The 25,346-nt window shown below is 38.6% G+C and overlaps 1 protein-coding gene across 1 annotated transcript; it reads right to left on the bottom strand.

Annotated features, from left to right (window-relative positions):
- Positions 1-16,334: 16,334 nt before the first annotated feature.
- Positions 16,335-19,179, bottom strand: LOC104230860 (cytochrome P450 93A3-like). The gene is made up of 2 exons (XM_009783756.2): positions 18,238-19,179; positions 16,335-17,166 (listed from the first exon to the last, which is right to left on the bottom strand). The coding sequence occupies exons 1-2, from the start codon at positions 19,144-19,146 to the stop codon at positions 16,528-16,530; spliced, it is 1,548 nt and encodes a 515-aa protein (XP_009782058.1). The 5' UTR covers positions 19,147-19,179; the 3' UTR covers positions 16,335-16,527.
- Positions 19,180-25,346: the final 6,167 nt, after the last annotated feature.

The following is a 25,346-nucleotide window of genomic DNA, read 5'->3' as shown; positions in this document are numbered from 1 at the left end:
GTCCGTCGCGCCACCAACTCCCTCCATCCCGTCCAGCTTCCCCACAACCACAGCTGCTCCCCGTCGTCGCACTCCCCCGTCGACAACAACCCACTGCCGCTGCCCAGCTCGAACGTCCAAACCAGTCGCACCCTCCCCCCTCGCATTCAAAGGTTCACCTGGGAAAACCAGTGGCAGCCATGTTTCATGCTCAGTCCGTTCGAGTTCGAGTTTTAGCGCGAGCTATTCCATTTGAGCTGTGATGACTGTTTCCATGGTTTCCCGTTTGAAGTCCGTTCGAGTGTCGAGGTGAGGTTCCAGTTCGTTGGTCTCGTTGCATCATTTCGCTGACTATGGCTCCATTTCGGTTTGATGAATGAGTTGTAAATCCCCAGCAGTGTTTATCATTAGAGGTTCGTTTTCCAATCTTTGTTTGAGTTGCTATCGGTTACTATCGTGTCCGAGCTTGAATACATGTTATGTTGAAGATTTTGCTTAAATCCGTCGAGTTTTAGTTTTGTGCTTATGTTATTGCTATCTCGAATGGGCATGCTAGACGAAAGTTGTACAAAAGTTTTCATGTTCGTGACTAGCTTGCCGAATGGGTAGTCGGATTGATTTAATAAGCTCTGTTATAATTTTATTAGTCATTATTCAGTTGTTCATCATATGGTTTAGTTCTAAATGTAGGTTCATGTTTAATTGTAATTCGTCAAAGCTTGAGATACTCTTCATTAGCCGTGTATCCTACTAGCTTCCATTGTTCGATTAATAAATTAGGATTTCTTTTTTAGAAACGAACTTAATAGAAAATATAGTCGTTGTAGGTTTACCCTTTAAAATAAAAACGAGACTAGCTTCGCCAAAAATAAAAATGTACAGATTGCGGAGCCCTCACAAAATATATGTATTAAACACTTAGATTCCGGAACGGGCCGTTTAGCAAAATTCACGGCCCTACCCAATCTAATAATGCGCTAGTTGCTTTAGGTGCGCCTTTAATAATGTTATCTCCCTAAACTCGGGTGCACATTTATGTGACCCAAATCCAAATCTCAACGAAATCGAAATGTGTCTCTAATCACGGGTACATTGACTGTGACGTGGTATAAGATGCATTTCCATGACGTTGCAAATTCCCTTTTTTAATAATGAATGAGACGAGCCTCGCCAAATAAAAATGCAAATTGCGGGGCCCTCAATAATTAGTCATAATAAATACTTAGAATTTGGGATGGACCGTTTAGTGAATTTCACTGCCTTCCCTAAAGATAATAACGCGTTAGCCTCTTTAGACGCGATTTAATTAAATTACTTTCTTAAACTCGGGTGTGCATTTCATGCGACCCAAATCCAAATCCTAAAACATCAAATAAAATATGTTTCGGATTGTGGGTGCATTTCATGTGACACAGTCCAAAGATATGTTTTAAGCGATGTTCACATTCCTAAAAAATAATGATAATAAAGCGGTAAAAGATAAAATTTGCACATGGTTCATAATTGTATTAAAAATCAGATAAATAAGCCGAATATAACAGTTGAGCGACCGTGCTAGAACCACGGAACTCGGGAATGCCTAACACCTTCTCCCGGGTTAACAGAATTCCTTATCCGGATTTCTGGTACGCAGACTGTAATATGGAGTCATTCTTTTTCCTCGATTCGGGATTAAAATTGGTGACTTGGGACACCCTAAATCTCCCAAGTGGCGACTCTGAAATAAATAAACAAATCCCGTCTCGATTGTCCTTTAATTGGAAAAACTCCCTCGCGCCCCTCGGGTGCGGAAAAAGGAGGTGTGACAGCTCTGGCGACTCTGCTGGGGACTAGATAACCCAGAACCACTGGTTCAGGGTTAGAAATTCGAGCTTAGATAAATTGTTATATTTGGCTTTATCTGATTTTTTACATGTTTTAAGCCTAATGTGCTAAATGTTGCTTTTACCGCTTTGATATTATGTGAACTGTATATAAATTGTGCCGAAACCCATCTTCTCTCTGAGTCTTCTAAATCATGAAGAAGGGCGTACTTCGTATGACTTCTTTTCTGTATAGTGTCAAATCCCAATTTAGAACGAGGTTCGGATAAGTTGCTAAGCCGGTGAAGCTTCTGTATTCCCGGTACGCTGCCCCCCCTCGGCTCGAGCTGTCCGCTCGGGTAAGCCAGGTCTAGAACAAACACCCAGGTTCTGAACCTAGTATAACAAAGCCACATGCCGGATCCCTAGTAGGAACGTTTATTTGCATCATGTGCATTTGACTTAGGGGACTCAACACAGGGGTTGGGTCCGTCTAGGACAAGCAACCTGAAAATAATAGACCAGCTTTTGGCATCCTATGTGCTACATGTTGTATTTAGTCAAGGGCGAATGGGTCATTTGGTCATTTCCAGCATGGTGTTATTTTAATCAAAGCATGGGGAACATTTGTGGAATCCAAGGAGCCTTGGAATTCCCTATGTCCCCCACGCTTCATTTTTGGGAAAAGCACCTAGGGAACATTTGTGGAATCCAAGAAGTCTTGGAATTCCCTATGTCCCCCACGCTTCATTTTTGGGAAAAGCACATGGGGAACATTTGCGGAATCCAAGAAGTCTTAAAATTCCCTATGTCCCCCATGCCACATTTTTGAAAATATAATAAATATAAAAAATAAAATATATATGTATATATATAAAAAAAAACATTGAAAATTCAAGAAAAAAGATTGTGTATGTTTTCATCATCATCCACAAATTAAAAAATAGTGGAAAATAGGAGAAAATAACAGTGTAGAGATATAACTACTTATTGTTAGAAAAAAACAAATGTCCAAGTAGTGTCGAAACTCTGCCGAAATTTTGGGGATATAAAATAAAAAATATATATGTCTTATTAGTTTGTTTTATTAAAGCAAAGGAAAAGTAGAAAAAATAATCATTGTTTTGTCTTATTTTTTTTTTTAAAAAAAAACATTAATAGAAAAGAAAATAGTTTGTCTTGCCATAAAAAAAAATGAAAAAAAAAGTCTTGTTTTTAAAATTTGTGTTATTTATTTGTTTATGAAAATGACAAAATTAAAATAATCCAAAATATTTTCTCCATTATTCACTTCTTTAGAAAGTCTTTCTAATTGTTTTAAATATATATATATATATATATATATATTTATAATAAAAAATCCAAAAATATTTTGATTCTTCTTTCAAAAATTGAAAAGAAAATTCAAGATTCAAAAAAAAAACATTTTAGAAGCGTTTCTTTTATTAAAGGTAAAATTCCAAAAAAATATATTCTTCTTCTTTAGAATAAAAAAAAAAGCAAATGAAATTCAAAATATATCTTAGAAGTATTTCTTTCAAAAAAGATCAATCAAAAATCCAAAAAAAAAAAATACTTCATTTCTTCTTTTAAAGTAGTTATTTTGCCCGAACTACGCGGGTTTGATTCTCACCGGATGTGAGATACGTAGGCAACCCTCATCGGGTTCAACCCCACCGTTTTGCTAAAAAGCCAAAAACAAACAAATAATAATCATAAAAAAAATACATGTCAAATTTTAGTTTTTGTCATAAAGAAGTCGGGTGACGCTGTTTTATCAAGACATAGCCGAATGTTCCCGAAAGGGACGCCGGAAGGCTGACTTTGCATAAACAACCACTTTTGGGTCATTTTAAGATTTGGTCCAGTCGACCCACACAGCCTTAAAAATCTTCGTCCCCGAGACGTTGACAGGCCGTGTTTGCAATATTGAGTTTCCTATTTCTGAAAAATGATAAAGAGTCATAACTAAGTCAGGAGATGTTGTTTGTCATAAATAGCCGAATGTTCCCGAAAGGGACGCCGGAAGGCTGACTTTGCGTAAACAACCACCTTTTGGGTCATTTCTAGGAGTTTGGTCCAGTTGACCCACACAGCCTTAAAAAGCTTCGTCCCCGAGATGTCGAAAGGCCGTGTTTGAAACACAAGGTTTTTATCGTAATTTGAAAAAAAAACAAAGAGTAAACGGTCAGGAGAATGCCGTTTGGATGTTTAGTCAAAAAAAATGAAAAAATAAAATAAGCCGAGCCAGCTTCGGCCGCGTCTTAAACCGTTCTTGCCGAAATAGCCTTAGAGTATCTTTTAGTTGTCGAAAGGCTATTTTCGTAAAAGAATGGACAAGTTTGTAAAGTGTCAAAATAATCCTCCCCGGCCTCAAAATTCATGTGGAAATTGGAAGGGGCCACATTTGCAAAAAATAACCATTTGGTTAAAATTAGCAAACGGAGGAAGGAAGTTGGCCATTTGTTTTGAAGTTTATAAAGCTTTTGATTAAAATATGTGGGTTGTTTGATTTTTGAGTTTGTAGGTCATATTCAAACCTTTGAAACCCAGTTTGTTCTAATATAAAAAAGGTTTAGTATTATTTATCTTTCAGCGGTCCGAACTACGCAAGGTTTGATTCATGCGGGGTCATGATACGTAGGCAATCTCCATAAGATTCGACCACACACAAAAAAATGATGAAAAGAGAAAAAAAGAAAAAGAAAAACAAAGGTAAAAAATAAATAAATAAATAAATATATATATATATTGATAATAATAAGGACCGACTGAGTCCATTCTAACATATTTGGTTTTGAATTGTGAAGAAAGTTGAGGTGGTTGGTTTGTGCCTCAAAGAAAAATGACAACTAACGTCGAAGCTGTTACAAGTGCTCCAGAGACTCAGAGTGGGAAGGTTCCTCGTCATGAGTCACAATTTGCGACACAACAAGAGCAGTACCACTCTCCTGAGTATCACTCGTACTCGTTTGATCTTGCTGCAAAAACTGAGAAGCCTGCCCGAAAGATGGTACAGGAAGAAATGACCCGAAGAGTGAAAAGCTTAGAACAATGGTTGGAAAACATGCAAGGGTTGGCAGGCCAAAAGAGTGTTGCCTTCAAAGATCTATGTATGTTCCCCGATGTCCACTTGCCGCCTGGTTTCAAGACTCCAAAATTTGAAAAGTACGATGGACATGGAGATCCCATAGCCCACCTGAAAAGGTATTGCAATCAACTGAGAGGGGCAGGAAGAAATGAAAAATTGTTGATGGCTTATTTTGTGGAAAGCCTTACGGGAGTAGCCTCCGAATGGTTTATGGATCAAGACACGTCTCGCTGGTATGTCTGGGATGACATGGCACAGGCCTTTGTCAGACAGTTCCAATACAACATCGACATTCCCCCAGACCGCATGTCCCTTTCAAACCTGAAGAAGAAACCAAGTGAAAGTTTCAGGGAATATGCCATAAAATGGAGAGAGCAAGCAGCTCGAGTTAAGCCACCCATGGATGACCACGAGCTAATTACTGTCTTCCTTCAAGCGCAAGAGCCAGATTACTTTCAAAACATGGTGTCCGCAGTTGGCAAAACCTTCTCGGAAGCAATCAAAATTGGAGAAATGGTAGAGAATGGTCTTAAGACAGGCAAAATTATAAGTCAAGTTGTTCTTAAGGCTGCAACTCAGGCTGTCCGGGTTGAGTCAGATAATCTTAGCGGCACAAATGAGGAGATCGAAGAAATCATGATGACATCAGGGTCTAGAAGAGGTCCCAGGAGAACATCTCGAAGGTATGAGCAGCCTCCTCAGATTTTCTATGGCTCCCCTGAGCAGTATTATCCACCTCAGGACGCTCAATACTCTGTCGCTCCACCTCAGTATGTTGTCCAGCCACCAAAACGCCCCAGGAGGCGAGCACGAGCATCACAAAATCTCCATAAGTCTCCACAAAATTTTCAGGTGCCCTATAACCCACAGCCAAGCCAGTGGTATAAAGGGGAACAAAGGTTGAAAGATAATTTTACACCAATAGGAGAGTCCTATGAAAGCTTATTTGAGAAATTAAAGAATCATGACATGATTGCACCTATTCCTCCAAATCGTGTGGACCCACGTGCAAGAAGCTTTGACCCTTCTAAAAGGTGTGAATACCATTCCAATGCCCAGGGGCACAATGTTGAAAGCTGTCGGGATTTGAAAAGAGAAATAGAAAGAATGATCCAAGAAGGGCGGATTGTGATCAATAACAGTGACATGGAGCACTCGAACCCTATCGAGAACTTGTTGACGGAGGGTGATGATGTTGAAGCGGGTAATGGTCTTGGCAGTATTGATGCAAAGCTCAGTGGCTAAGATGCAAGGTTTTGATAAAGTGGGAGGACGCTTCGTTCCTTGGTCAGCAAGAGAGAAGCTTGTGGTGGCTTATTTTGTGGTCATTTCTGTTGTTCGGATTGTTAGGGTTATAATTCGGATTTTGTCCTGTGTCAAACTTTCTTATCTTTCCATTTTTTTTATAGTGGTTGTTTAAATTTTGTCCAGTTTGTTTCAGGATTTTGTTCTGGTTTATTTTGTTTGTTTTGTTATTTAAACCATTTCACCGGTCTAATGCAAAATCCGGTCTTATATTATATTCAGTCATCTTTTGTTTAGTCCTTTTGTCATTTTGTTCAGTGCCGATTCTAGTGACATGACATGCGCACACACTTTGGGCTTAGTCTTTAAAGTTAATCACCAAACCCTGGAGAGGTGATCAGAACAGTTAAAGAAAAATAAGAACGGTTGAGATCATACAGAGCTCGAGTCATGTGGAACTGGGGCAAGTTAAACACAAAGAAAACCGTTAAAGAAAGATTCGCCTAAATTGGCATGAGGGTCGTTCATAATAATGAGAATGAGAGTGTCGCCCAACGGTGCTTTAGAAGTGACAAATGAACAAACAGATGTTGAATATAATTGTCAAGTCCAGCACCATCGGAAGAGACTATAAATCTATTGTTCAATTGTGTTGTTTGCACTTGGCATGTTTTGAAGACTGGAATGACGAAGGCATTTTATTCTGCTACCTAAACACTTTATCCTTCGTTACCCCTTTTGAGCCTTATTTATTTTCTTTCATACCCCTCGTTCGGAATCAATAGCAACGACTAGGAAATACGAGCCTGGAAGAAAACAACAACGAAAAAAGAGAAAAAAAAAAGAAAAGAAAAGAAAAGAAAATTGATAACAAAGACAAAAAGAATCAAATGAAAAGGAGGAATTGGGAACTATGTTTGACCTGATTCCTCAAAGAGGATACGTAGGCGCTTCACGGCTCGGTCATAGTTTTGAAAAAATATAAATCAATCAAGTAAAATATCCCCAAGCAAGAAACTGGGGCAAAAGTTGCGTTTGTGGTAAATAAATCTAGTTCCGAAAGTTGTAACTAATAACCCAGAATTAATGCATTTTTGAGCCTTTAATACCCTTTTTTTTCTAGCCCTATCCAAAACCCACATTACGGTCCAAAGAAAGACCTTCTGACCAGTCTTCAAAAGATGCCAAGTCAGACAAATGAGAGTCTTACCGGCGAACATAACATTCTGTTCCACAGCAGAAAGGACTCTAATCTCCAGCAGAGAGAGTCATACCGGCAACACTCCAAATCCCCAGCTGGAAAGTGATACAAATGAGAGAGTCTTATCGGTGAAAACCTTCACAGGCACCATAAGGCGATGAAAGCTGAGAGAAAAGCCAAAAATGAGAGAGACTTGATAGTGAAAACCCTTCGGGCACTGCAAGTCGAATAAGATTAAGAATCAGATGGGGAATCACCAATTGAGGATCTTGAAAGATGATTGACGGTAAAGGATAGGCCCCATATGCATGTCATGGCCATTAGAGTCGGTATCTGCGTTTGATAGGTTTTTATTTATAGTTTCTTTTGTAAAAGAGTCATCGTTTCCTTTGTCTTTTATTTTGTTTCTGTTATCTTTCTCCTTTCATAAAAAATTTCCCCAATAGAGTCCAAATATGCCATCAGCTTTTCAAGATGAGATCTGACTAGTACATCCAAATGGTATAGTCAGCAAGGAACAAGCGCGAGGCCAGTGTCAATAAAGATATCCCCAGCAAAAGGGAATTGACAAAAGGATTGACGAGCGTCAAGAGGGATATCCTTGCCAAAACCAAGGTTATAAACCTCAAAGACAAGGCCCGTGAACAAAGCAAGGAGAGCAGTGAGCATGATTCGGCGAAATCCATACTAGACTAAAAGGTCGGGGAAATGCCAGTTTCCAAGCTATGCCACAAAAGAAGAGGGATATCCCCAGCAGGAAGGGATTATCCCCAGCACATAATATCATCCCCAACAAGTCGTGGAGCACAGCGCAATGAAGGAGAAAGGGAAAGCAATCCCAATAGGAGTATCACAGCCAACCACCATGTTTTAAACTAACAAATTTTGTTTGATTTGAAACAGGTAAAGGAAATGGCATTGATGCAGAAACGCATGCCACAAGGGATATTATCAAACTGGGGCAGAAAATTTTCCTTCCATTTAGAAAATTTTCTGGAAGTCAGGTACCCCCAGCTGATAACATTTTACCCCCAACAGGTAAGTAAATAATTCCTCAACAGTGTTATCCCTAGCGGCTGCGAGTAGTCCAACACAAGGTTGGAAAGTCGGTATCCTCAGCGGTTAGACTTCAAAGGAGGAAGCTAAATAATAATAATAATAATAATAATAATAATAAATAGAAGAAGAAAAAAAAAATAAAAAAAAAATAAATGGGGAAGGTAGAAAGAGAAAATTCATCCCAACAAGTATTCAAGGTAAGACATCTTCAAGTCTTAAGGATATGTTGGGTTCATCCGCCCTCAAATAGGATCCGTTGGGTTCATCCGCCCTCAAATAGGATATGTCGGGTTCATCCGCCCTCAAATAGGATTATGTCGGGTTCATCCGCCCTCAAATAGGATATGTCGGGTTCATCCGCCCTCAAATAGGATATGTTGGGTTCATCCGCCCTCAAATAGGATATGTCGGGTTCATCCGCCCTCAAATAGGATATGTCGGGTTCATCCGCCCTCAAATAGGATATGTCGGGTTCATCCGCCCTCAAATAGGATATGTCGGGTTCGTCCGCCCTCAAATAGGACATGTTGGGTTCGTCCGCCCTCAAATAGGATATGTGGGGTTCATCCGCCCTCAAATAGGATATGTCGGGTTCATCCGCCCTCAAATAGGATATGTCGGGTTCATCCGCCCTCAAATAGGATCTGTCGGGTTCATCCGCCCTCAAATAGGATATGTCGGGTTCATCCGCCCTCAAATAGGATCTGTCGGGTTCATCCGCCCTCAAATAGGATATGTTGGGTTCATCCGCCCTCAAATAGGATATGTCGGGTTCATCCGCCCTCAAATAGGATATGTTGGGTTCATCCGCCCTCAAATAGGATATGTTGGGTTCATCCGCCCTCAAATAGGATATGTTGGGTTCATCCGCCCTCAAATAGGATATGTTGGGTTCATCCGCCCTCAAATAGGATATGTTGGGTTCATCCGCCCTCAAATAGGATATGTTGGGTTCATCCGCCCTCAAATAGGATATGTTGGTTTCAGTCTTTTTATTTCAAGTGTTGAAATTGGGAGCCCGCCCAGATAACAGAGGCATACATTTCCTTCCTAAGATAAGTTTTACCAATAGGAGACGCACTTCCTAAGATAAGTTTTACCAGTAGGAGACGCACTTCCTAAGACAAATTTCACCAGTAGGAGACACACTTCCTAAGTTCAGCTTCACCAATAGGAGACGCACTTCCTAAGAATAGTTTCACCCAGTAGGAGACGCACTTCCTAAGAACAGTTTTTCCCAATAGGAGACGCACTTCCTAAGTTTATTGTACCCACATGAGACGCACTTCCTAAATCCATTGTACCAGTAGGAGACGCACTTCCTAAAAAGTTTTACCATAGGAGACGCACTTCCTAAGTTCAGTTTTACCATAGGAGACGCACTTCCTAAGTTCAGTTTTACCATAGGAGACGCACTTCCTGAGGAGACGCACTTCCTAAGCAAGTTTTACCAGTAGGAGACGCACTTCCTAAGACAAGTTTCACCGATAGGAGACGCACTTCCTAAAAAGTTTCACCGATAGGAGACGCACATCCTAAGTTAAGTTCACCGATAGGAGACGCACTTCCTAAGTTAAGTTTTACCAATAGGAGACGCACTTCCTAGATCCATTGTACCAATAGGAGACGCACTTCCTAAGAATAGTTTCACCCAGTAGGAGACGCACTTCCTAAGAACAGTTATCCCCAATAGGAGACGCACTTCCTAAGTTTATTGTACCCATAGGAGACGCACTTCCTAAGTTTATTGTACCCACAGGAGACGCACTTCCTCAAAGTTTAGTTTTGCCCATAGGAGATGCATTTCCTCATAAGTTGTTTTTGAAGAAAAAAAAACAACAAGACCTAGTCTGATGAACCTTCTCCTAGGATCAAAATCTTAGTCTGACGAATTTTTCTCCTAAGATAGAGACCTAGTCTGACGAACCTTCTCCTAGGATCAAAATCTTAGTCTGATGAATCTTTCTCCTAAGATAACAAAAAAAAATGACCTAGTCTGATGAACATTCTCCTAGGATCAAAATCTTAGTCCGATGAATTTTTCTCCTAAGATAGAGACCTAGTCTGATGAACCTTCTCCTAGGATCAAAATCTTAGTCTGATGAATCTTTCTCCTAAGATAACCAAAAAACAAAAAAATGACCTAGTCTGATGAACATTCTCCTAGGATCAAAATCTTAGTCCGATGAATTTTTCTCCTAAGATAGAGACCTAGTCTGACGAACCTTCTCCTAGGATCAAAATCTTAGTCCGATGAATCTCTCTCCTAAGATACCAAAAAAAACAAGAAAAGACCTAGTCTGATGAACCTTCTCCTAGGATCCAAATCTTAGTCTGACGAATTTTTCTCCTAAGATAGAGACCTAGTCTGATGAACCTTCTCCTAGGATCAAAATCTTAGTCTGATGAATCTTTCTCCTAAGATACCAAAAAACAAAAAATGACCTAGTCTGATGAACCTTCTCCTAGGATCAAAATCTTAGTCTGACGAATTTTTCTCCTAAGATAGAGACCTAGTCTGATGAACCTTCTCCTAGGATCAAAATCTTAGTCTGATGAATCTTTCTCCTAAGATACCAAAAAGAAAAGACCTAGTCTGATGAACCTTCTCCTAGGATCAAAATCTTAGTCCGATGAATTTTTCTCCTAAGATAGAGACCTAGTCTGACGAACCTTCTCCTAGGATCAAAATCTTAGTCCGATGAATCTTTCTCCTAAGATGCTAAAAAAAAACATTTTGAAAAAGAGTCATTTTCCTAAACCAGGCGCCCACCTGTATAACGAGAGGAATACATTTTGTTGAACCCAGGCGCCCACCTGAATAACGAGAGGAATACATTTCAGTATTTGCATTTCATGTTCCAGGCGCCCACCTGTATAACGAGAGGAATACATTTCAGTATTTGCATTCCTAAAACCAGGCACCCACCTGTATAACGAGAGGAATACATTTTAGTTTTACTTTCAAGTGTTGAAATTGGGAGCCCGCCCATAATAACAGAGGCATACATTCAGTTTTTACTTTCAAGTGTTGAAGTTGGGAGCCCGCCTAGATAACAGAGGCATACATTTCAGTCTTTACTTTTCAAGTGTTGAAGTTGGGAGCCCGCCCATAGAACAGAGGAATACATTTCAGTCCTTACATTTCAAGCATTGAAGTTAGGCGCCCACCTGTATAACAAGGGAATAAATCCTAATCTAGTGTTTAGTTCACTCTCAGCACTGCATCAGTAGTATCAGTGGGCTACGATTTTGCTAACGACTCACAAACCTCCCCAGTGCAAACTGGGTTAGGAAATTTTGTTTGTTTTGTTTGTTTTGATTGTCAGGGACCCGCCTGTAGAACGGAGTTTGTGGTATGTCAAAGATCGAAGAAGTCAGGAGTCTGCCTGTCAAAGATCAAGCAGTGACCCACTGGAAAGCAGAAGGATTACAACAGAAATCCCCAGCATTCAATCCAAGTTAGAAGCTCGCCTCAAGAACGCGAATCAATAGTCTGGGATGATCAACAGAAGCTGGTCACAAAAACAAAAAACAAAAAAAAAACAAGAAAAAAAAGAAGAAGAACAAGAAAAGAGAAAAACAAAAAAGAGAAAAATACGGAAGTGGAGAACAGATGTGGTCTGCTCAAGAACTAACACCTACAACTAGCAAGTATCAAGGTTCAAATCCAAAGTCTGTATGAAGCACCATTCAAGACTCAAGACCAAGTTTCAGAAGACTTAGAGATAGGAATCCTTGTAACTAGTAGCTGATAGGTTTAGTTAGACTTTTTCAGTTTTCATTTTTGTTGTAATGACAGGACCGCGGACCGGAACCTCAACGGAACGGCACCTCGATCGGCTCTCCACCTCGGTACACTTCACTATCTCTCTCATTCCCGAACTACACGTGGCCTGATTCCTGTATAACCAAGGATATGTAGGCAGCTCAGATACCAGGGCTCGGTCACATTCCCTCCCTTTCCTTAAGTGTAGTCCGTCCAAGTAATGGTCGGGTCAAAAACACGTCTAGTCGTTCTTTGTCGGAAAACTCTTCGTGTTTCCAGTCAAAGAGGGGCAGCTGTAAGCACGTGATTTTTGACCCTCCCCGAGAATTTTCACATTTTTAGCGTGAATATGTGAAATTGGGTCTAGTATAGCTATTTTAACTATTTTTACTTTATTTCGTTGCAAAAAGAAAAATTTCAAAAAAATATATATATAAATTTTAGTTTATGTATCTCTCATAAACTTGAAAAATACAAAAATTGCACTTTATTTTTGTACTTTATATAATTTCGAAAATTACAAAAAAATATAATTCTATTAAGGTTTTGTAGTCATTTTAATTTGGAAAAAATGCAAAAATATTACTTTATATTTTATCTTTATATAAAAACGAAAATTACAAAAAAAATAGTTTTATTAATATTTTGTAGCTATTTTAAATCTTGAAAAATATTTAAAAAAAGATATAGTTTTGTTTAAATACTAGTCTTATTTTTGGTAGTTATTTTGCTTACATAGGACTAGTTAAGCAACGTGTTCCTATTTCTCGAGTCCGGGCAAAAGAATAATATTCGGGTTCAAACTACCCGGTTTTAGGCCTAATTTCGGACCTAACCCATAATAAACCGTGTCCAGGACACATGGGGAACCCCACCACGTGTGGGGGACACAAACCTTGAACCCCACCACGCGTGGGCTCATTTTTCTGGGCATTGTGTATCAAATACACGGACAAAGGGCCAAAGCAGGGGGGACTTTTGGAATTTTTTGGAAAAATTGGAGCTGTTCATCGTCTTCTTCCTAAAAAGGAGAAGAAAAAACCCTAGGAGCTCCCGAACCCAAACCAGTCGCACCACCACCCCCCGACGCCATAACTTCCACCCAAACCATCGTCAAAAACCACCCAACACTGCCACGACCTTCACCCTCGTTCCCACCGTGAAACCACCATAAACAAACCCTACTCACTCCGTCAACAACCTCACGTCCAAACCCACCTGCTCGTCGACCACCTGCTCCAACAGACCACCCTCCTCCTCCCAGCTCCACCATCATCACTACCCAGTCCGACGAGTAGCAGCAGCGTCGTCACCTCCACTGTCCGAACACCACCCCGTCACCTTCCCCCAGCACCACGACCAACAGCAACAACCTAACCTCATCGTCAACCTCCAACTCCATTCCTTACCAGTCCGTCACCTTCACCATCATCACTACCCAGCTCCTCGACCTCACGTCCGAAACCAACAAACCACCGGCGACGATAACCCTCACCCCAAACCACTGTCCAAACAGCCCCCTCCATCACCCGAACAACGCCCAGCTCCTCCGAACGACCACCATCGTCGTTACCATCTCCGCCATCGTCGACCACCACCCCATAACCCAACTCTGCCCTCGTCGTCACACCCAAACGACCATTGTCCAAACCACCATAACCCAACCGGACGAGCAGCAGCTGTTGTTGCTGCGTCATCACTGTCCGTCGCGCCACCAACTCCCTCCATCCCGTCCAGCTTCCCCACAACCACAGCTGCTCCCCGTCGTCGCACCCCCCGTCGACAACAACCCACTGCCGCTGCCCAGCTCGAACGTCCAAACCAGTCGCACCCTCCCCCCTCGCATTCAAAGGTTCACCTGGGAAAACCAGTGGCAGCCATGTTTCATGCTCAGTCCGTTCGAGTTCGAGTTTTAGCGCGAGCTATTCCGTTTGAGCTGTGATGACTGTTTCCATGGTTTCCCGTTTGAAGTCCGTTCGAGTGTCGAGGTGAGGTTCTAGTTCGTTGGTCTCGTTGCGTCATTTCGCCGACTATGGCTCCATTTCGGTTTGATGAATGAGTTGTAAATCCCCAGCAGTGTTTATCATTAGAGGTTCGTTTTCCAATATTTGTTTGAGTTGCTATCGGTTACTATCGTGTCCGAGCTTGAATACATGTTATGTTGAAGATTTTGCTTAAATCCGTCGAGTTTTAGTTTTGTGCTTATGTTATTGCTATCTCGAATGGGCATGCTAGACGAAAGTTGTACAAAAGTTTTCATGTTCGTGACTAGCTTGCCGAATGGGTAGTCGGATTGATTTAATAAGCTCTGTTATAATTTTATTAGTCATTATTCAGTTGTTCATCATATGGTTTAGTTCTAAATGTAGGTTCATGTTTAATTGTAATTCGTCAAAGCTTGAGATACTCTTCATTAGCCGTGTATCCTACTAGCTTCCATTGTTCGATTAATAAATTAGGATTTCTTTTTTTAGAAACGAACTTAATAGAAAATATAGTCGTTGTAGGTTTACCCTTTAAAATAAAAACGAGACTAGCTTCGCCAAAAATAAAAATGTACAGATTGCGGAGCCCTCACAAAATATATGTATTAAATACTTAGATTCTGGAACGGGCCGTTTAGCAAAATTCACGGCCCTACCCAATATAATAATGCGCTAGTTGCTTTAGGTGCGCCTTTAATAATGTTATCTCCCTAAACTCGGGTGCACATTTATGTGACCCAAATCCAAATCTCAACGAAATCGAAATGTGTCTCTAATCACGGGTACATTGACTGTGACGTGGTATAAGATGCATTTCCATGACGTTGCAAATTCCCTTTTTTAATAATGAATGAGACGAGCCTCGCCAAATAAAAATGCAAATTGCGGGGCCCTCAATAATTAGTCATAATAAATACTTAGAATTTGGGATGGACCGTTTAGTGAATTTCACTGCCTTCCCTAAAGATAATAACGCGTTAGCCTCTTTAGACGCGATTTAATTAAATTACTTTCTTAAACTCGGGTGTGCATTTCATGCGACCCAAATCCAAATCCTAAAACATCAAATAAAATATGTTTCGGATTGTGGGTGCATTTCATGTGACACAGTCCAAAGATATGTTTTAAGCGATGTTCACATTCCTAAAAAATAATGATAATAAAGCGGTAAAAGATAAAATTTGCACATGGTTCATAATTGTATTAAAAATCAGATAAATAAGCCGAATATAACAGTTGAGCGACCGTGCTAGAACCACGGAACTCGGGAATGCCTAACACCTTCTCCCGGGTTAACAGAATTCCTTATCCGGATTTCTGGTACGCAGACTGTAATATGGAGTCATTATTTTTCCTCGATTCGGGATTAAAATTGGTGACTTGGGACACCCTAAATCTCCCAAGTGGCGACTCTGAAATAAATAAACAAATCCCGTCTCGATTGTCCTTTAATTGGAAAAACTCCCTCGCGCCCCTTGGGTGCGGAAAAAGGAGGTGTGACAACAGCGTATGTCTTAGTTTATTTTGTTGATTCTTTGAAGTGATCGAGATGAGCTTTTTGAGTTATCGTTTAAATTAAGATTGAGAAATATCCGCGAGAAGTTTCTCTTAGATCATTCCTACCAATAGATTCTTGCAAGTTTCACCGCACTTCACATTAGTTTATTTGAAAGATTTAAATTTAATCAAGAGAGGAGTTTGAATCGGAAGTATAAGCTAATCACCTATTGAATTTGTGAGAATCTATAGAATCTCAAGAGTGAAATATAACAGTGTCATATCCAGGATAGCAGTCTTGCACCTATTATGTCAAAACCCTTGTTCTTCGTCTAGATAATAACTCATTGCTTTACTCTCTAGTTTTCTATAATCAATTGTTTCTTGATTTAATTTTAGTGGTCAATTTTAATTCATAATCACTCCAACTAAAGTGTTAATCATCTTGAATAACATTAAACCACAAATTACTCTACCATTATTTAAATCCAATCTCTGTGGAGACGATAATTAAACTATACTATATTTGGCTAGCGAGCATTAATTTTGTGTTGTATTTTGCATTTATCAATACGCATCTATACATTATTATATAGTATTATACAAACTGCTATGTGGTTACGATTCAAATAAAACATAGATATATAATGACGAGCCAAACTTTATAACATGATATTAATGCATGTAGCATGATCCCTTTCCACAACAACAATATGATATAGGGTAATATTACAATAATAACAATTAGCTTATTGTAGCTCCTCTTTTAATCGACTTTGGGCTAGATAACATGAGCAAGCTCACATTGAATACATGATAATCACTTTCCACATACAATAAAATTATGCATTTTTTCAAAAATGATCGAAGCATTTGATATTCAAAACTCATTGATTCGATTAATTTAATTCATGATTAGTAGGATTGAACCTAGCCACTGGAACACAAACCAAAGGATTGGCTCTAGGGACCGTGACACCACTACCTTCTTCCATGTCCACTTTACCATTATTACCTTCACCACCAACTTTCCACTCAAAGCATTGAATTATAGCAGCAAGACTTGTGTGCAATATTTGCAATGCTAATGAAATTCCAGGACATCCTCTTCTCCCACTCCCAAATGGCAAATAATGGAAATTATTTTGTCCCCTTACATCCAATATTTTTGTTTCATTCATAAACCTTTCTGGCCTATACTCAAGAGGATTTTCCCAATATTTTGGATCCCTATTCATAGCCCAAACATTCACAAAAAGTCTAGTTTTTGCTGGTATATGATAGCCTTCAATTGTGCAGTCTTCACTTGACTCTCTAAGAATCATTGGAGCAGGAGAGTGAAGACTTAGTGTTTCTTTAACAATGGCTTGAAGATAGGGAAGTTGAGAAATATCTGATTCTTGCACTGCTCTAGTTTTTCCAGTGACATTGTCAATTTCTTGGACTGCTTTCTCCATAATATTTGGATGATTAATTAATTCTACAAGTGCCCACTCCGTTGCAATGGCTGAGGTATCAGTTCCACCAGAAAATAGGTCCTGTAAAATTAGTGAAATGCATATTGTCATTTAAAAAAAAAAATCGATCAAGAACTGAAAATTAAAAAAATAAATTATAGAAAGCATCATATCAGCCGATGAACTTTCTAAACCAAAAAGTGTATTGGTATCCTAGTTTTATTGTTTTATTTACTCTTTAAAGACATGATTTATAAGGACTCACTTAGATATAAAAATAAAAGTTTACCTTTTTATACAGATAGATATGAAAATACATGTAAGACTCTCACTACCTCTTACGTAACTGTTGATATAGTAAGAGTAGCTCTAATTTGGTACTTTGCACAAATTAAGTGGTCTTTAAAAAAATGTCTGTTAGTTATATTCCATACTTGATCAAACACCGTTACATATAATGAGATAAATGTAAGGAGATTAGAATTAATACTATTCACAAAGCAGATAGAAGCGGCGAAAATGGTTACTATTTCGTGACTGGCCAACAGATTATGATATAAACTGACAGTAAGTACTTTTTTCTTTTTTTTCCGTTCTAATTTATGTGATCTAATTTCTTTATAGGAGGGGAGCCTTGGCGTAACTGATAAAGTTGATGTCATGTGACCAGGAGGTCACAGGTTCGAGCCGTGAAAACAACCTCTTGCGGAAATGCAGGCCGGTGAGAGGAGCCTTGGCGTAACTGATAAAGTTGATGTCATGTGACCAGGAGGTCACAGGTTCGAGCCGTGAAAGCAACCTCTTGCGGAAATGCAGGCCGGTAAGGCTGCATAAGCTGCCCTAATTCCTTTATAGTCTGTTGAATTTAAAAATTATGGCTTAAGACCACAAGTTATATAATACTTTTATGTTTCTTAAGATTCAGATTATGTGAATTTTGACTAACATATTAAAATGTATTTTTTTCATTATATTGACATTTCAATAATTGCAAGCTTATAGTACTTGAAGTTTTTGAATATCTAAAGTTCAATTGAAAATTAATTATTGAGTTGCTCTAATTCAATTTAATTTTGAAAATTAGTCAAATTAAGTCTAAAAAGCGAAAATTATCACATAAATTTAGACGGGGTGGATTAGCATGTTAATTACCAGAACAAAAGCTTTGATATTTTCTCTTGTCAATCGAATTTCTGAGCTGTTATCTTCTGAAATATCAAGTAAAATCTCAAGAAGATCCTTTGCAATTTCCTGATTCCCATATTTCATTTTCTGCCTTTTCCTTCTTATTTCTTGATGCTCCTCAATTATGCTCTCCATAATCTCATCAAACTTGTCTCGAACACCCTTTAACTTCTTCCCAAAACCTTGCAAATCCCACTTTTTAAAAAACCAAAACGTATCCGACAGATTAAATTTCCCTGATAGCTTAGCCATTTCAAGAATCATTTTCCTGACATTTTCAGCTTCATCTTCATTTTCACAACACCCTTTACTCATAAGCATTCTTGTTATAACATTGTTTGTCATCGTCGTAATTTCATCTCGAATATTAACTGCTTTGCCAACTGCAGCATTTCTTGATAGTACTTTAATCAAACGCTTAATTTCGTCGCGTCTAATTGGAAGCAGAAGATGAAGAGTTTGTCCGCCAAGAAGTTTAGAAAAGCATAGTTTTGTCATGAACTTCCTATAAGTTCCATAAGGTGCAAATGAGAAGTCTTGGTGATAAGTTAAGTAATCAATATTGGATATTTTGGGACGGTTTGAAAAGGTAATCTCATTATTTTTGAGGAATTGTTTGGCTATTTCAGGTGAAGAAGCAACCACACATGGAATAGAACCAAGGAATAAGTGAAATAATGGTCCATATTTGTTGGATAATTTGTGTAGAGATTCATGTGGTTTGTTACTTAAAAGGTGGAGGTGACCAATAAGTGGAAGCTTTAAAGTGCTTGGAGGAAGGCAAATTGTGGTTCTATTTCTTAATAATGCTCTAACTATAATAATAGAAATAGGCCAAATGAAGAAAAGAAGGATATAGGCATGGATATCAACCATGATGGAAAGGTTTAGTTTGTAGATTATAATGCTAATGGTGATGCTGTTTAGTGCTATTTATACAACAGAATAATGGATCAATCGGCTGTATTTGTATATTTGCAGTAAGATGATGACAATATTAAATTATAAATACAAAAGACTGATGAGCTGGTACATATAAAATCTAGTACTTCTCTAAGGTATTTGTACTAGACTAGCTTTTCTTTGTCTTCTATCGACGCAAATAAGGTGGAAGATTTTATGTGAATATTCCATTGTGCTTTGCTTAACTTTTGACAATTTCCGACATTAAACAGGTTTATTTTTACTTGCTACTTGCAAAGTAAACAATGTTTCGTGTGCGAACAAAGTCGCACTTTAAGACTTGATAAGAAAATAGAAGTTATATATAAAGATGTAGAGATATTTTTTAAGGGTGAGACATTTAGTGAGAATCGCACGAATTTGGTTCAAAATGAATAATATCACACCATGTTAAAAAGTTTCTTTGGTCTAGCTCAATCCAACAAAATGATATTACAGTTGATGGTTGTGCGCGACGAGTATGTAGTTCTCATGTTGTGCTCCATGAAGAGTTAATTAAAAACTACAAGCCCAACCGAGTGATGTCGTGGAACATGTTCGTTTATTCCCTTTTTTCGTTGTTTTGAGATGCACACACTAGAATATGCTCGTGGGCTTTGATGTCCATAAATACTAAGATAAGATAATGTGGATGACAAACAATCAATCTTATAAACACATAAATCTTGGTAATGGATAATGTGATACTTGCTTTTGGAGGAAATAATTAGATATGTGAACAAAATCCCATATTGAAAGTTGAAAAGAAAAAAAAGGCTACAATTAAGGTGAAGGGATGCTTTTAATAGTAAGATGCCATTTGAAAAAAAATGGAGTTTCAACTAAAGTAAATAATATTATACTGCGTTAAAAATATCTTTAAACGACTCAGCCCACCATACTGAAAGACAAGCTGAAACACAATGAAATATTTAACATGTTATCTGAGAATCTCCTGCTATTGCAAAGGTTCACTAGTTTTACACGCAATGACAATTAAGAAAATGTCTATTTAGCATCTAAAAGTAATCAACAGCCGGCATATGAGTATGGTTTCCTAGTTATTTATCAAAGAGATGATTCTGGATATAAATAGATTAATGATTAAATAGTATACTTTTGTTCTATACTCTTCTTACTCATATTTCTTGTCAATCTAAGCAATTGTTGTTTTCTGCAGTTTTCCTTATTGTTGAGAATATTCTACACAGTAGAACTTAGATTTAGGGAACAGTAAGCCGCTCAAATCAATGTTATATTCAACTAATGCTATTAAACTAATCGACACATTGTGTTCACATGCTATTAATAAAAAATAACCCTACTGTTCAAGTCACCACTATAACAATTCCTCATGGACATTGGCAGTTGGCACCATCGCCTAGGGTATCCCCACTCTAGAATCCTGAACTCTTTTCCGAATACATTTTCTTCGCCAGGTTCAGCCATAGACAAAGTTTACTTTATGTAATTCTTGTCTTTTCAAATAAAATTCAACGTTTTCCAATCCATCGTTTCTCTCATAAAGTAGTGCGCCACTGGTTACACTTTACAATGACTTGTGGGGTTCGTAACTTGTCCTTTCGCTAACAAAGAATGATGTTGTATTAGCTCTGTACTATTAGTGGGTGTTGGTTTATAAAATATTTTCGATAAGTTAATTAAAAAGACGGTGAGTGCCGAAACCAACCCCGTAATTAGTCTTGAACATATTCTGTTAGTGAGACTAAAGATGCTCCACTGTAGCATACTTAAGGGACTAAATATGCCGAAACCAACCCCGTGATTAGTCTTGGACATATTCTGTTAGTGAGACTAAAGATGCTCCACTGTAGCATACTTAAGGGACTAAATATGCTTAGGGTTATATTTAAGGGACCTGTCGCACCCCTTTTTCTCGCAAAATCAGGTTTCGATTTTGTCAACTCTTTTAAGGAAGGGTTTTAAAAGAGAGAGTCGCCACCTAACGGATTAAGGTGTGTTAGGGCACCTATTGCAAATAACTCAGGTTTTACTAGTTGCATCACCAAAGATCGGGTAAGGGCTCAAATTACCTCGAGGATAAGGTATTAGGCACTCCTCGAGGTCCACAACAGTGGGTCCCGACCGAACTTAAATTATGTGAAATAGTCTAATAAAGAAGCGAGGGAATTATTTAATAGGGATGGGGGGTCCTAAGTTTTTAGCCTAAAGGATCACCCTGTGCAACATAAATAATACGTCGTAACTCCCACAAGATGGGGGTGTTACTCATATTATTCAGCGGGCACAGACTATCATCTCCTGCTACCCGATTACTATCTTTAAATTATTTACCTAAAGCACTCTAATCAATTCTAACTCGTATCCTATGCGTGCACTACCAATCCCTTACCTATGGTCTTGGAGGCACTGAAACCTCTATTTTGGATAGTTCTAGACTCAACATAGGTTGCTCAGAATTGTAAAACTAGGCGACATACAAAACAAGTTGGACTTTTTATACAAGAGCAGATAAAGGCTCAATTTAGCCTCCACACATTAGGCAGCAAATGCACGCAAACAGATTGGCATATTGACAATTTTAACAGTTAAGGTTGGTAGGTCCTATAGACATGATTTCTGTGTGATTCTGGATTTTAATTATACTGGCAGTTTATGAGAAACAATTTCTAGGTGACTATGCAATTGCCTACTGATTACAATTAAAAGCGTTTGAACCTATAGGCATGTTATCTAGGTGACTTATTCAGCAGTTAACAGTGATAACAAAAAAATGCTTAGAATTATTTAGTTACTCCTATAGGCATGCTTTCTAGTTGTATTTAGCAAAACGCTATGCAAAGATCCAATTTTAGTATTTGGGACAAATGATAGTTATCCCTATAGGCATGAATTCTACTTTTTGGTGATTCAAACTGCTTATTAATTCCGAGAGATATGTATATTAACCAAGCGAGTGTGACAATTAATTAAAACCTATAGACATGATTTCTAAAGAAACAGTTTAAAGTATGCTGTAAGTTGAACTTGTTTATTGCATTTCCTATATGCATGGTACCTAATCATGCAATGGCAAACCTAAACACTTAGACAAGTTTTAGTTGAATATTTCTTGGCGTAACGTAAAACCTATAGGCATGTTATCTAACAATAATAGCAGAAAGATCGATGTGCATGTTATCTAACATATAATAGTAAAAGGACCTATAGGCATGTTATCTACCCCTTTCATATAGAAGGTCATATAGGCCCATTTCCCAATTTTATTATTGCCCCCAATTGTATTTACAAATAATTATTACAGACCATGAATAAATTACAAAGTATATAGACTATAGGAAGCCTGCAGCAGGCCCAAATACATCTGGATAGGCCAAGCCCTTCAATCCACAATATCTCCAAAAGCCAGTGTTCATAGTGACCAACAATGACTGATTCACCTTTGTTTCAAGGATAAGCATACCAAGTCCAATCCTCTAGTGTGTCAGAGTTCCCAAGGGCTTCACAAACCTCGGGCAGTGCTCACACAAGAGTAAAAAGATTAGAACCAATTCAAGAAAAACTATGGACCAAATCCTGATGTGTCGGAGTTCACGAGGGTCTCATAAGAACCTTGAGCAGTGCTCACACCAAGAAGGCTAGAGGACAATGCCTAAATTGCTTCGGTTTTCTAGCAAAGAGTTTGAATTCAGAAGAGTGCAGGACAGATTAAGAAGTACACTTAGGGATAGAATCACGCATAGAACAGAGACCAACACTTTGAAACTGAGCAGACTTAACAAATTGGAAAATTAACAAAGTCATAAACTAATAATGACCAACTCATGAGTGTAAGCACGTGATTTTTGCCCTATATGAGAATTACTCCCACAAATTCGAAATAAAATGATTTTCCTTGGTGTGCAATTTTGAGTATTTTGAGTATTTTTGTGATATTTTTCGTATTTGTCTGTGTTTGCTTATTTGTTAAATTAATAAAAAATATAAAAATATGTCGCATTTTGCATGTAGGATTTAATTCTACAATTGTTAGTAATTAAATTAGTTTTACAAAAATTAAAATTACAAAAATAGGCATCTTTTGCATTTTTAGCATTTAATGTCCAAATGAACAATTTTATGCTTAATTATTACTTAATTGTGCGTTAATTGTTATTGGGAGTTAATTTGCGATTTTATAACTTAATTTAGTTCTTAATAATAATTTAAGTATTTTTATAATTTAGTTTTAGAAAATAAAAGAAGAAAAGATAACAAAAATACAAATAAAAATCGGATTGGGCCACTTCTTCAATTTTCAACCCCAGGCCCAAACAATTGTCCACGACCCAGTCCACTTCACACGGGTCGACCCGGTCCGCCCCATTAATCCAATACCCAACCCCTTTCTTCATTTTTTGGTCTAAACACAAAAACAAAACAAAAAGAACAAGACAAAACCCTAAAAAACTAAGGAAATGATCCGCCTCCCCCCCCTTGGTTGTCTTCTTCTCCATCACCCAAATGAAGATCTCCCATGGCTGCCTCACCATCATCTTCTTCACGTACCCTCCGCAATCCGCCATTGTCACTACTTCCTCTGCTTCCCGTTCCACCTTCTTCTTCCTTGACCTCACCTTCTTCTTCTTCTCCGCCATTGTTGCGTCGACCATTGTTGCTGTGTCGACTGCCTCCCCGTCGTCGTCCACCACCCATCACCTCCCTCACGTCCAAACACCTTCGACCAAACAGTCCCCGTCAACCACCAGCTTCCCCCTCATCATCACTGTCCAGTCGACGACCAAACAACCACCAAATGCCACTGCCCAGACGACCCCTCGCACCCCCAATGCTCGAACCATCGGACCCCCCTGTCGAGTAGCAGCTGTTGATGCTGCTGCTGCGCCACTTTCTTCTCCGGCAAAAACCCAGAAAACGAACAAGAACGCGTCACCTCCGAGCTACTGCTGTCCGCCATGGCTGCTCCCCGTCGTCGACCTCCGGCTGCTCCTGTTCTGCCTCACTTCATCTTCCTCCGAGCTACTGTTTCATCTTCTTCAGCTGGTGCTTCATCCTCCAGCTCCTCCGTTCCGCGCTGCTGCTTCAGCTTCCTTCGTCCTCATCATCCATGTCGCCGCAGCTTCACCGTCGTTACTGTTGCTACTGCCTTCCCTCCATTGATGAACCAGTCAAGCCCATCACTGCTGCCAGCACCCCAGCTCTTTCACGTAACCAAACGAACCCCCCAACTGCCGATAGTGCCTCGATATAGTTTCGTTTGTTTCTTAGGTTCGTGTTCGTCGACGTTTGGTCGAGCTTTGGTCGAGGTTCATCAAAACAGTCCATACATATTCGTGTCGATCTGGTTAGTAGTTTTTGAGTTTTATTTTGTCCGTATTTCGTTTGGATATTTTTCGAATCTGAAATCGGCAAATTTTTGTTTTGTTCATGTCTATGTTTAGATATTTAATTTTTAGTTCATGTTCATGTGTTGTTTGTTAAATTAATTTTTCAGATTCCAAATGAAAGATTAATTACTTGTTTTTCATGTTTATTTCATGTTCGTATTATTGTTGAAGTGAATATTTGTTAGTTTAATGTTTGTTAGATTCAAATTGAAATTTAATTAATTATTTCTTCAATTTGTTTCATGTTGTTATGAATTTTCCAGAAAATGTTAATGTTGTTTGAATCATTAGAATCCGTCATGTATGTTGCTTAAAAAACAGATTTAATTCATGTTCATCTTTGTTTGAAGTTCATGTTTAAATCCAGTGATTTAATGTGAGTTTATGTTTGTTTGTGATTTGTTGATTTAATTTGAATCATGCATATTGTTGTTGGTATTGTTGTATCTTTGTTCATCCATTGATGATCTAAATTAACCAGGATTGGTTCCCGATATGGTTGATTTATTTCCATTAATTTGGAGTTTGTGTTGTTCATCATGTTCATATGATTTGTTGTTGAAGATTGTTGAGAAATTGGTCATCTTGACTATATTTTGGTCAAGTTATGATTTAATTGATTGTTTAGAGCAGAGGGGTAATTTGGTAAATTGCAGTGCATTCGGGGGTAGATTTGTAATTGCAATAAGGTCGGAGGGGTAGTTTGGTAATTGAACATTATTTTGATTCTTTATGTTAAGCATGGGGGACAAATATAATGGGGTG

This window comes from Nicotiana sylvestris, chromosome 3, assembly GCF_000393655.2.
Source record: "Nicotiana sylvestris chromosome 3, ASM39365v2, whole genome shotgun sequence".
Classification (NCBI taxonomy): Eukaryota; Viridiplantae; Streptophyta; class Magnoliopsida; order Solanales; family Solanaceae; genus Nicotiana; species Nicotiana sylvestris.
The sequence above is the reverse complement of the archived record's forward strand: the minus strand, read 5'-3'. Positions and strand labels throughout refer to the sequence as shown.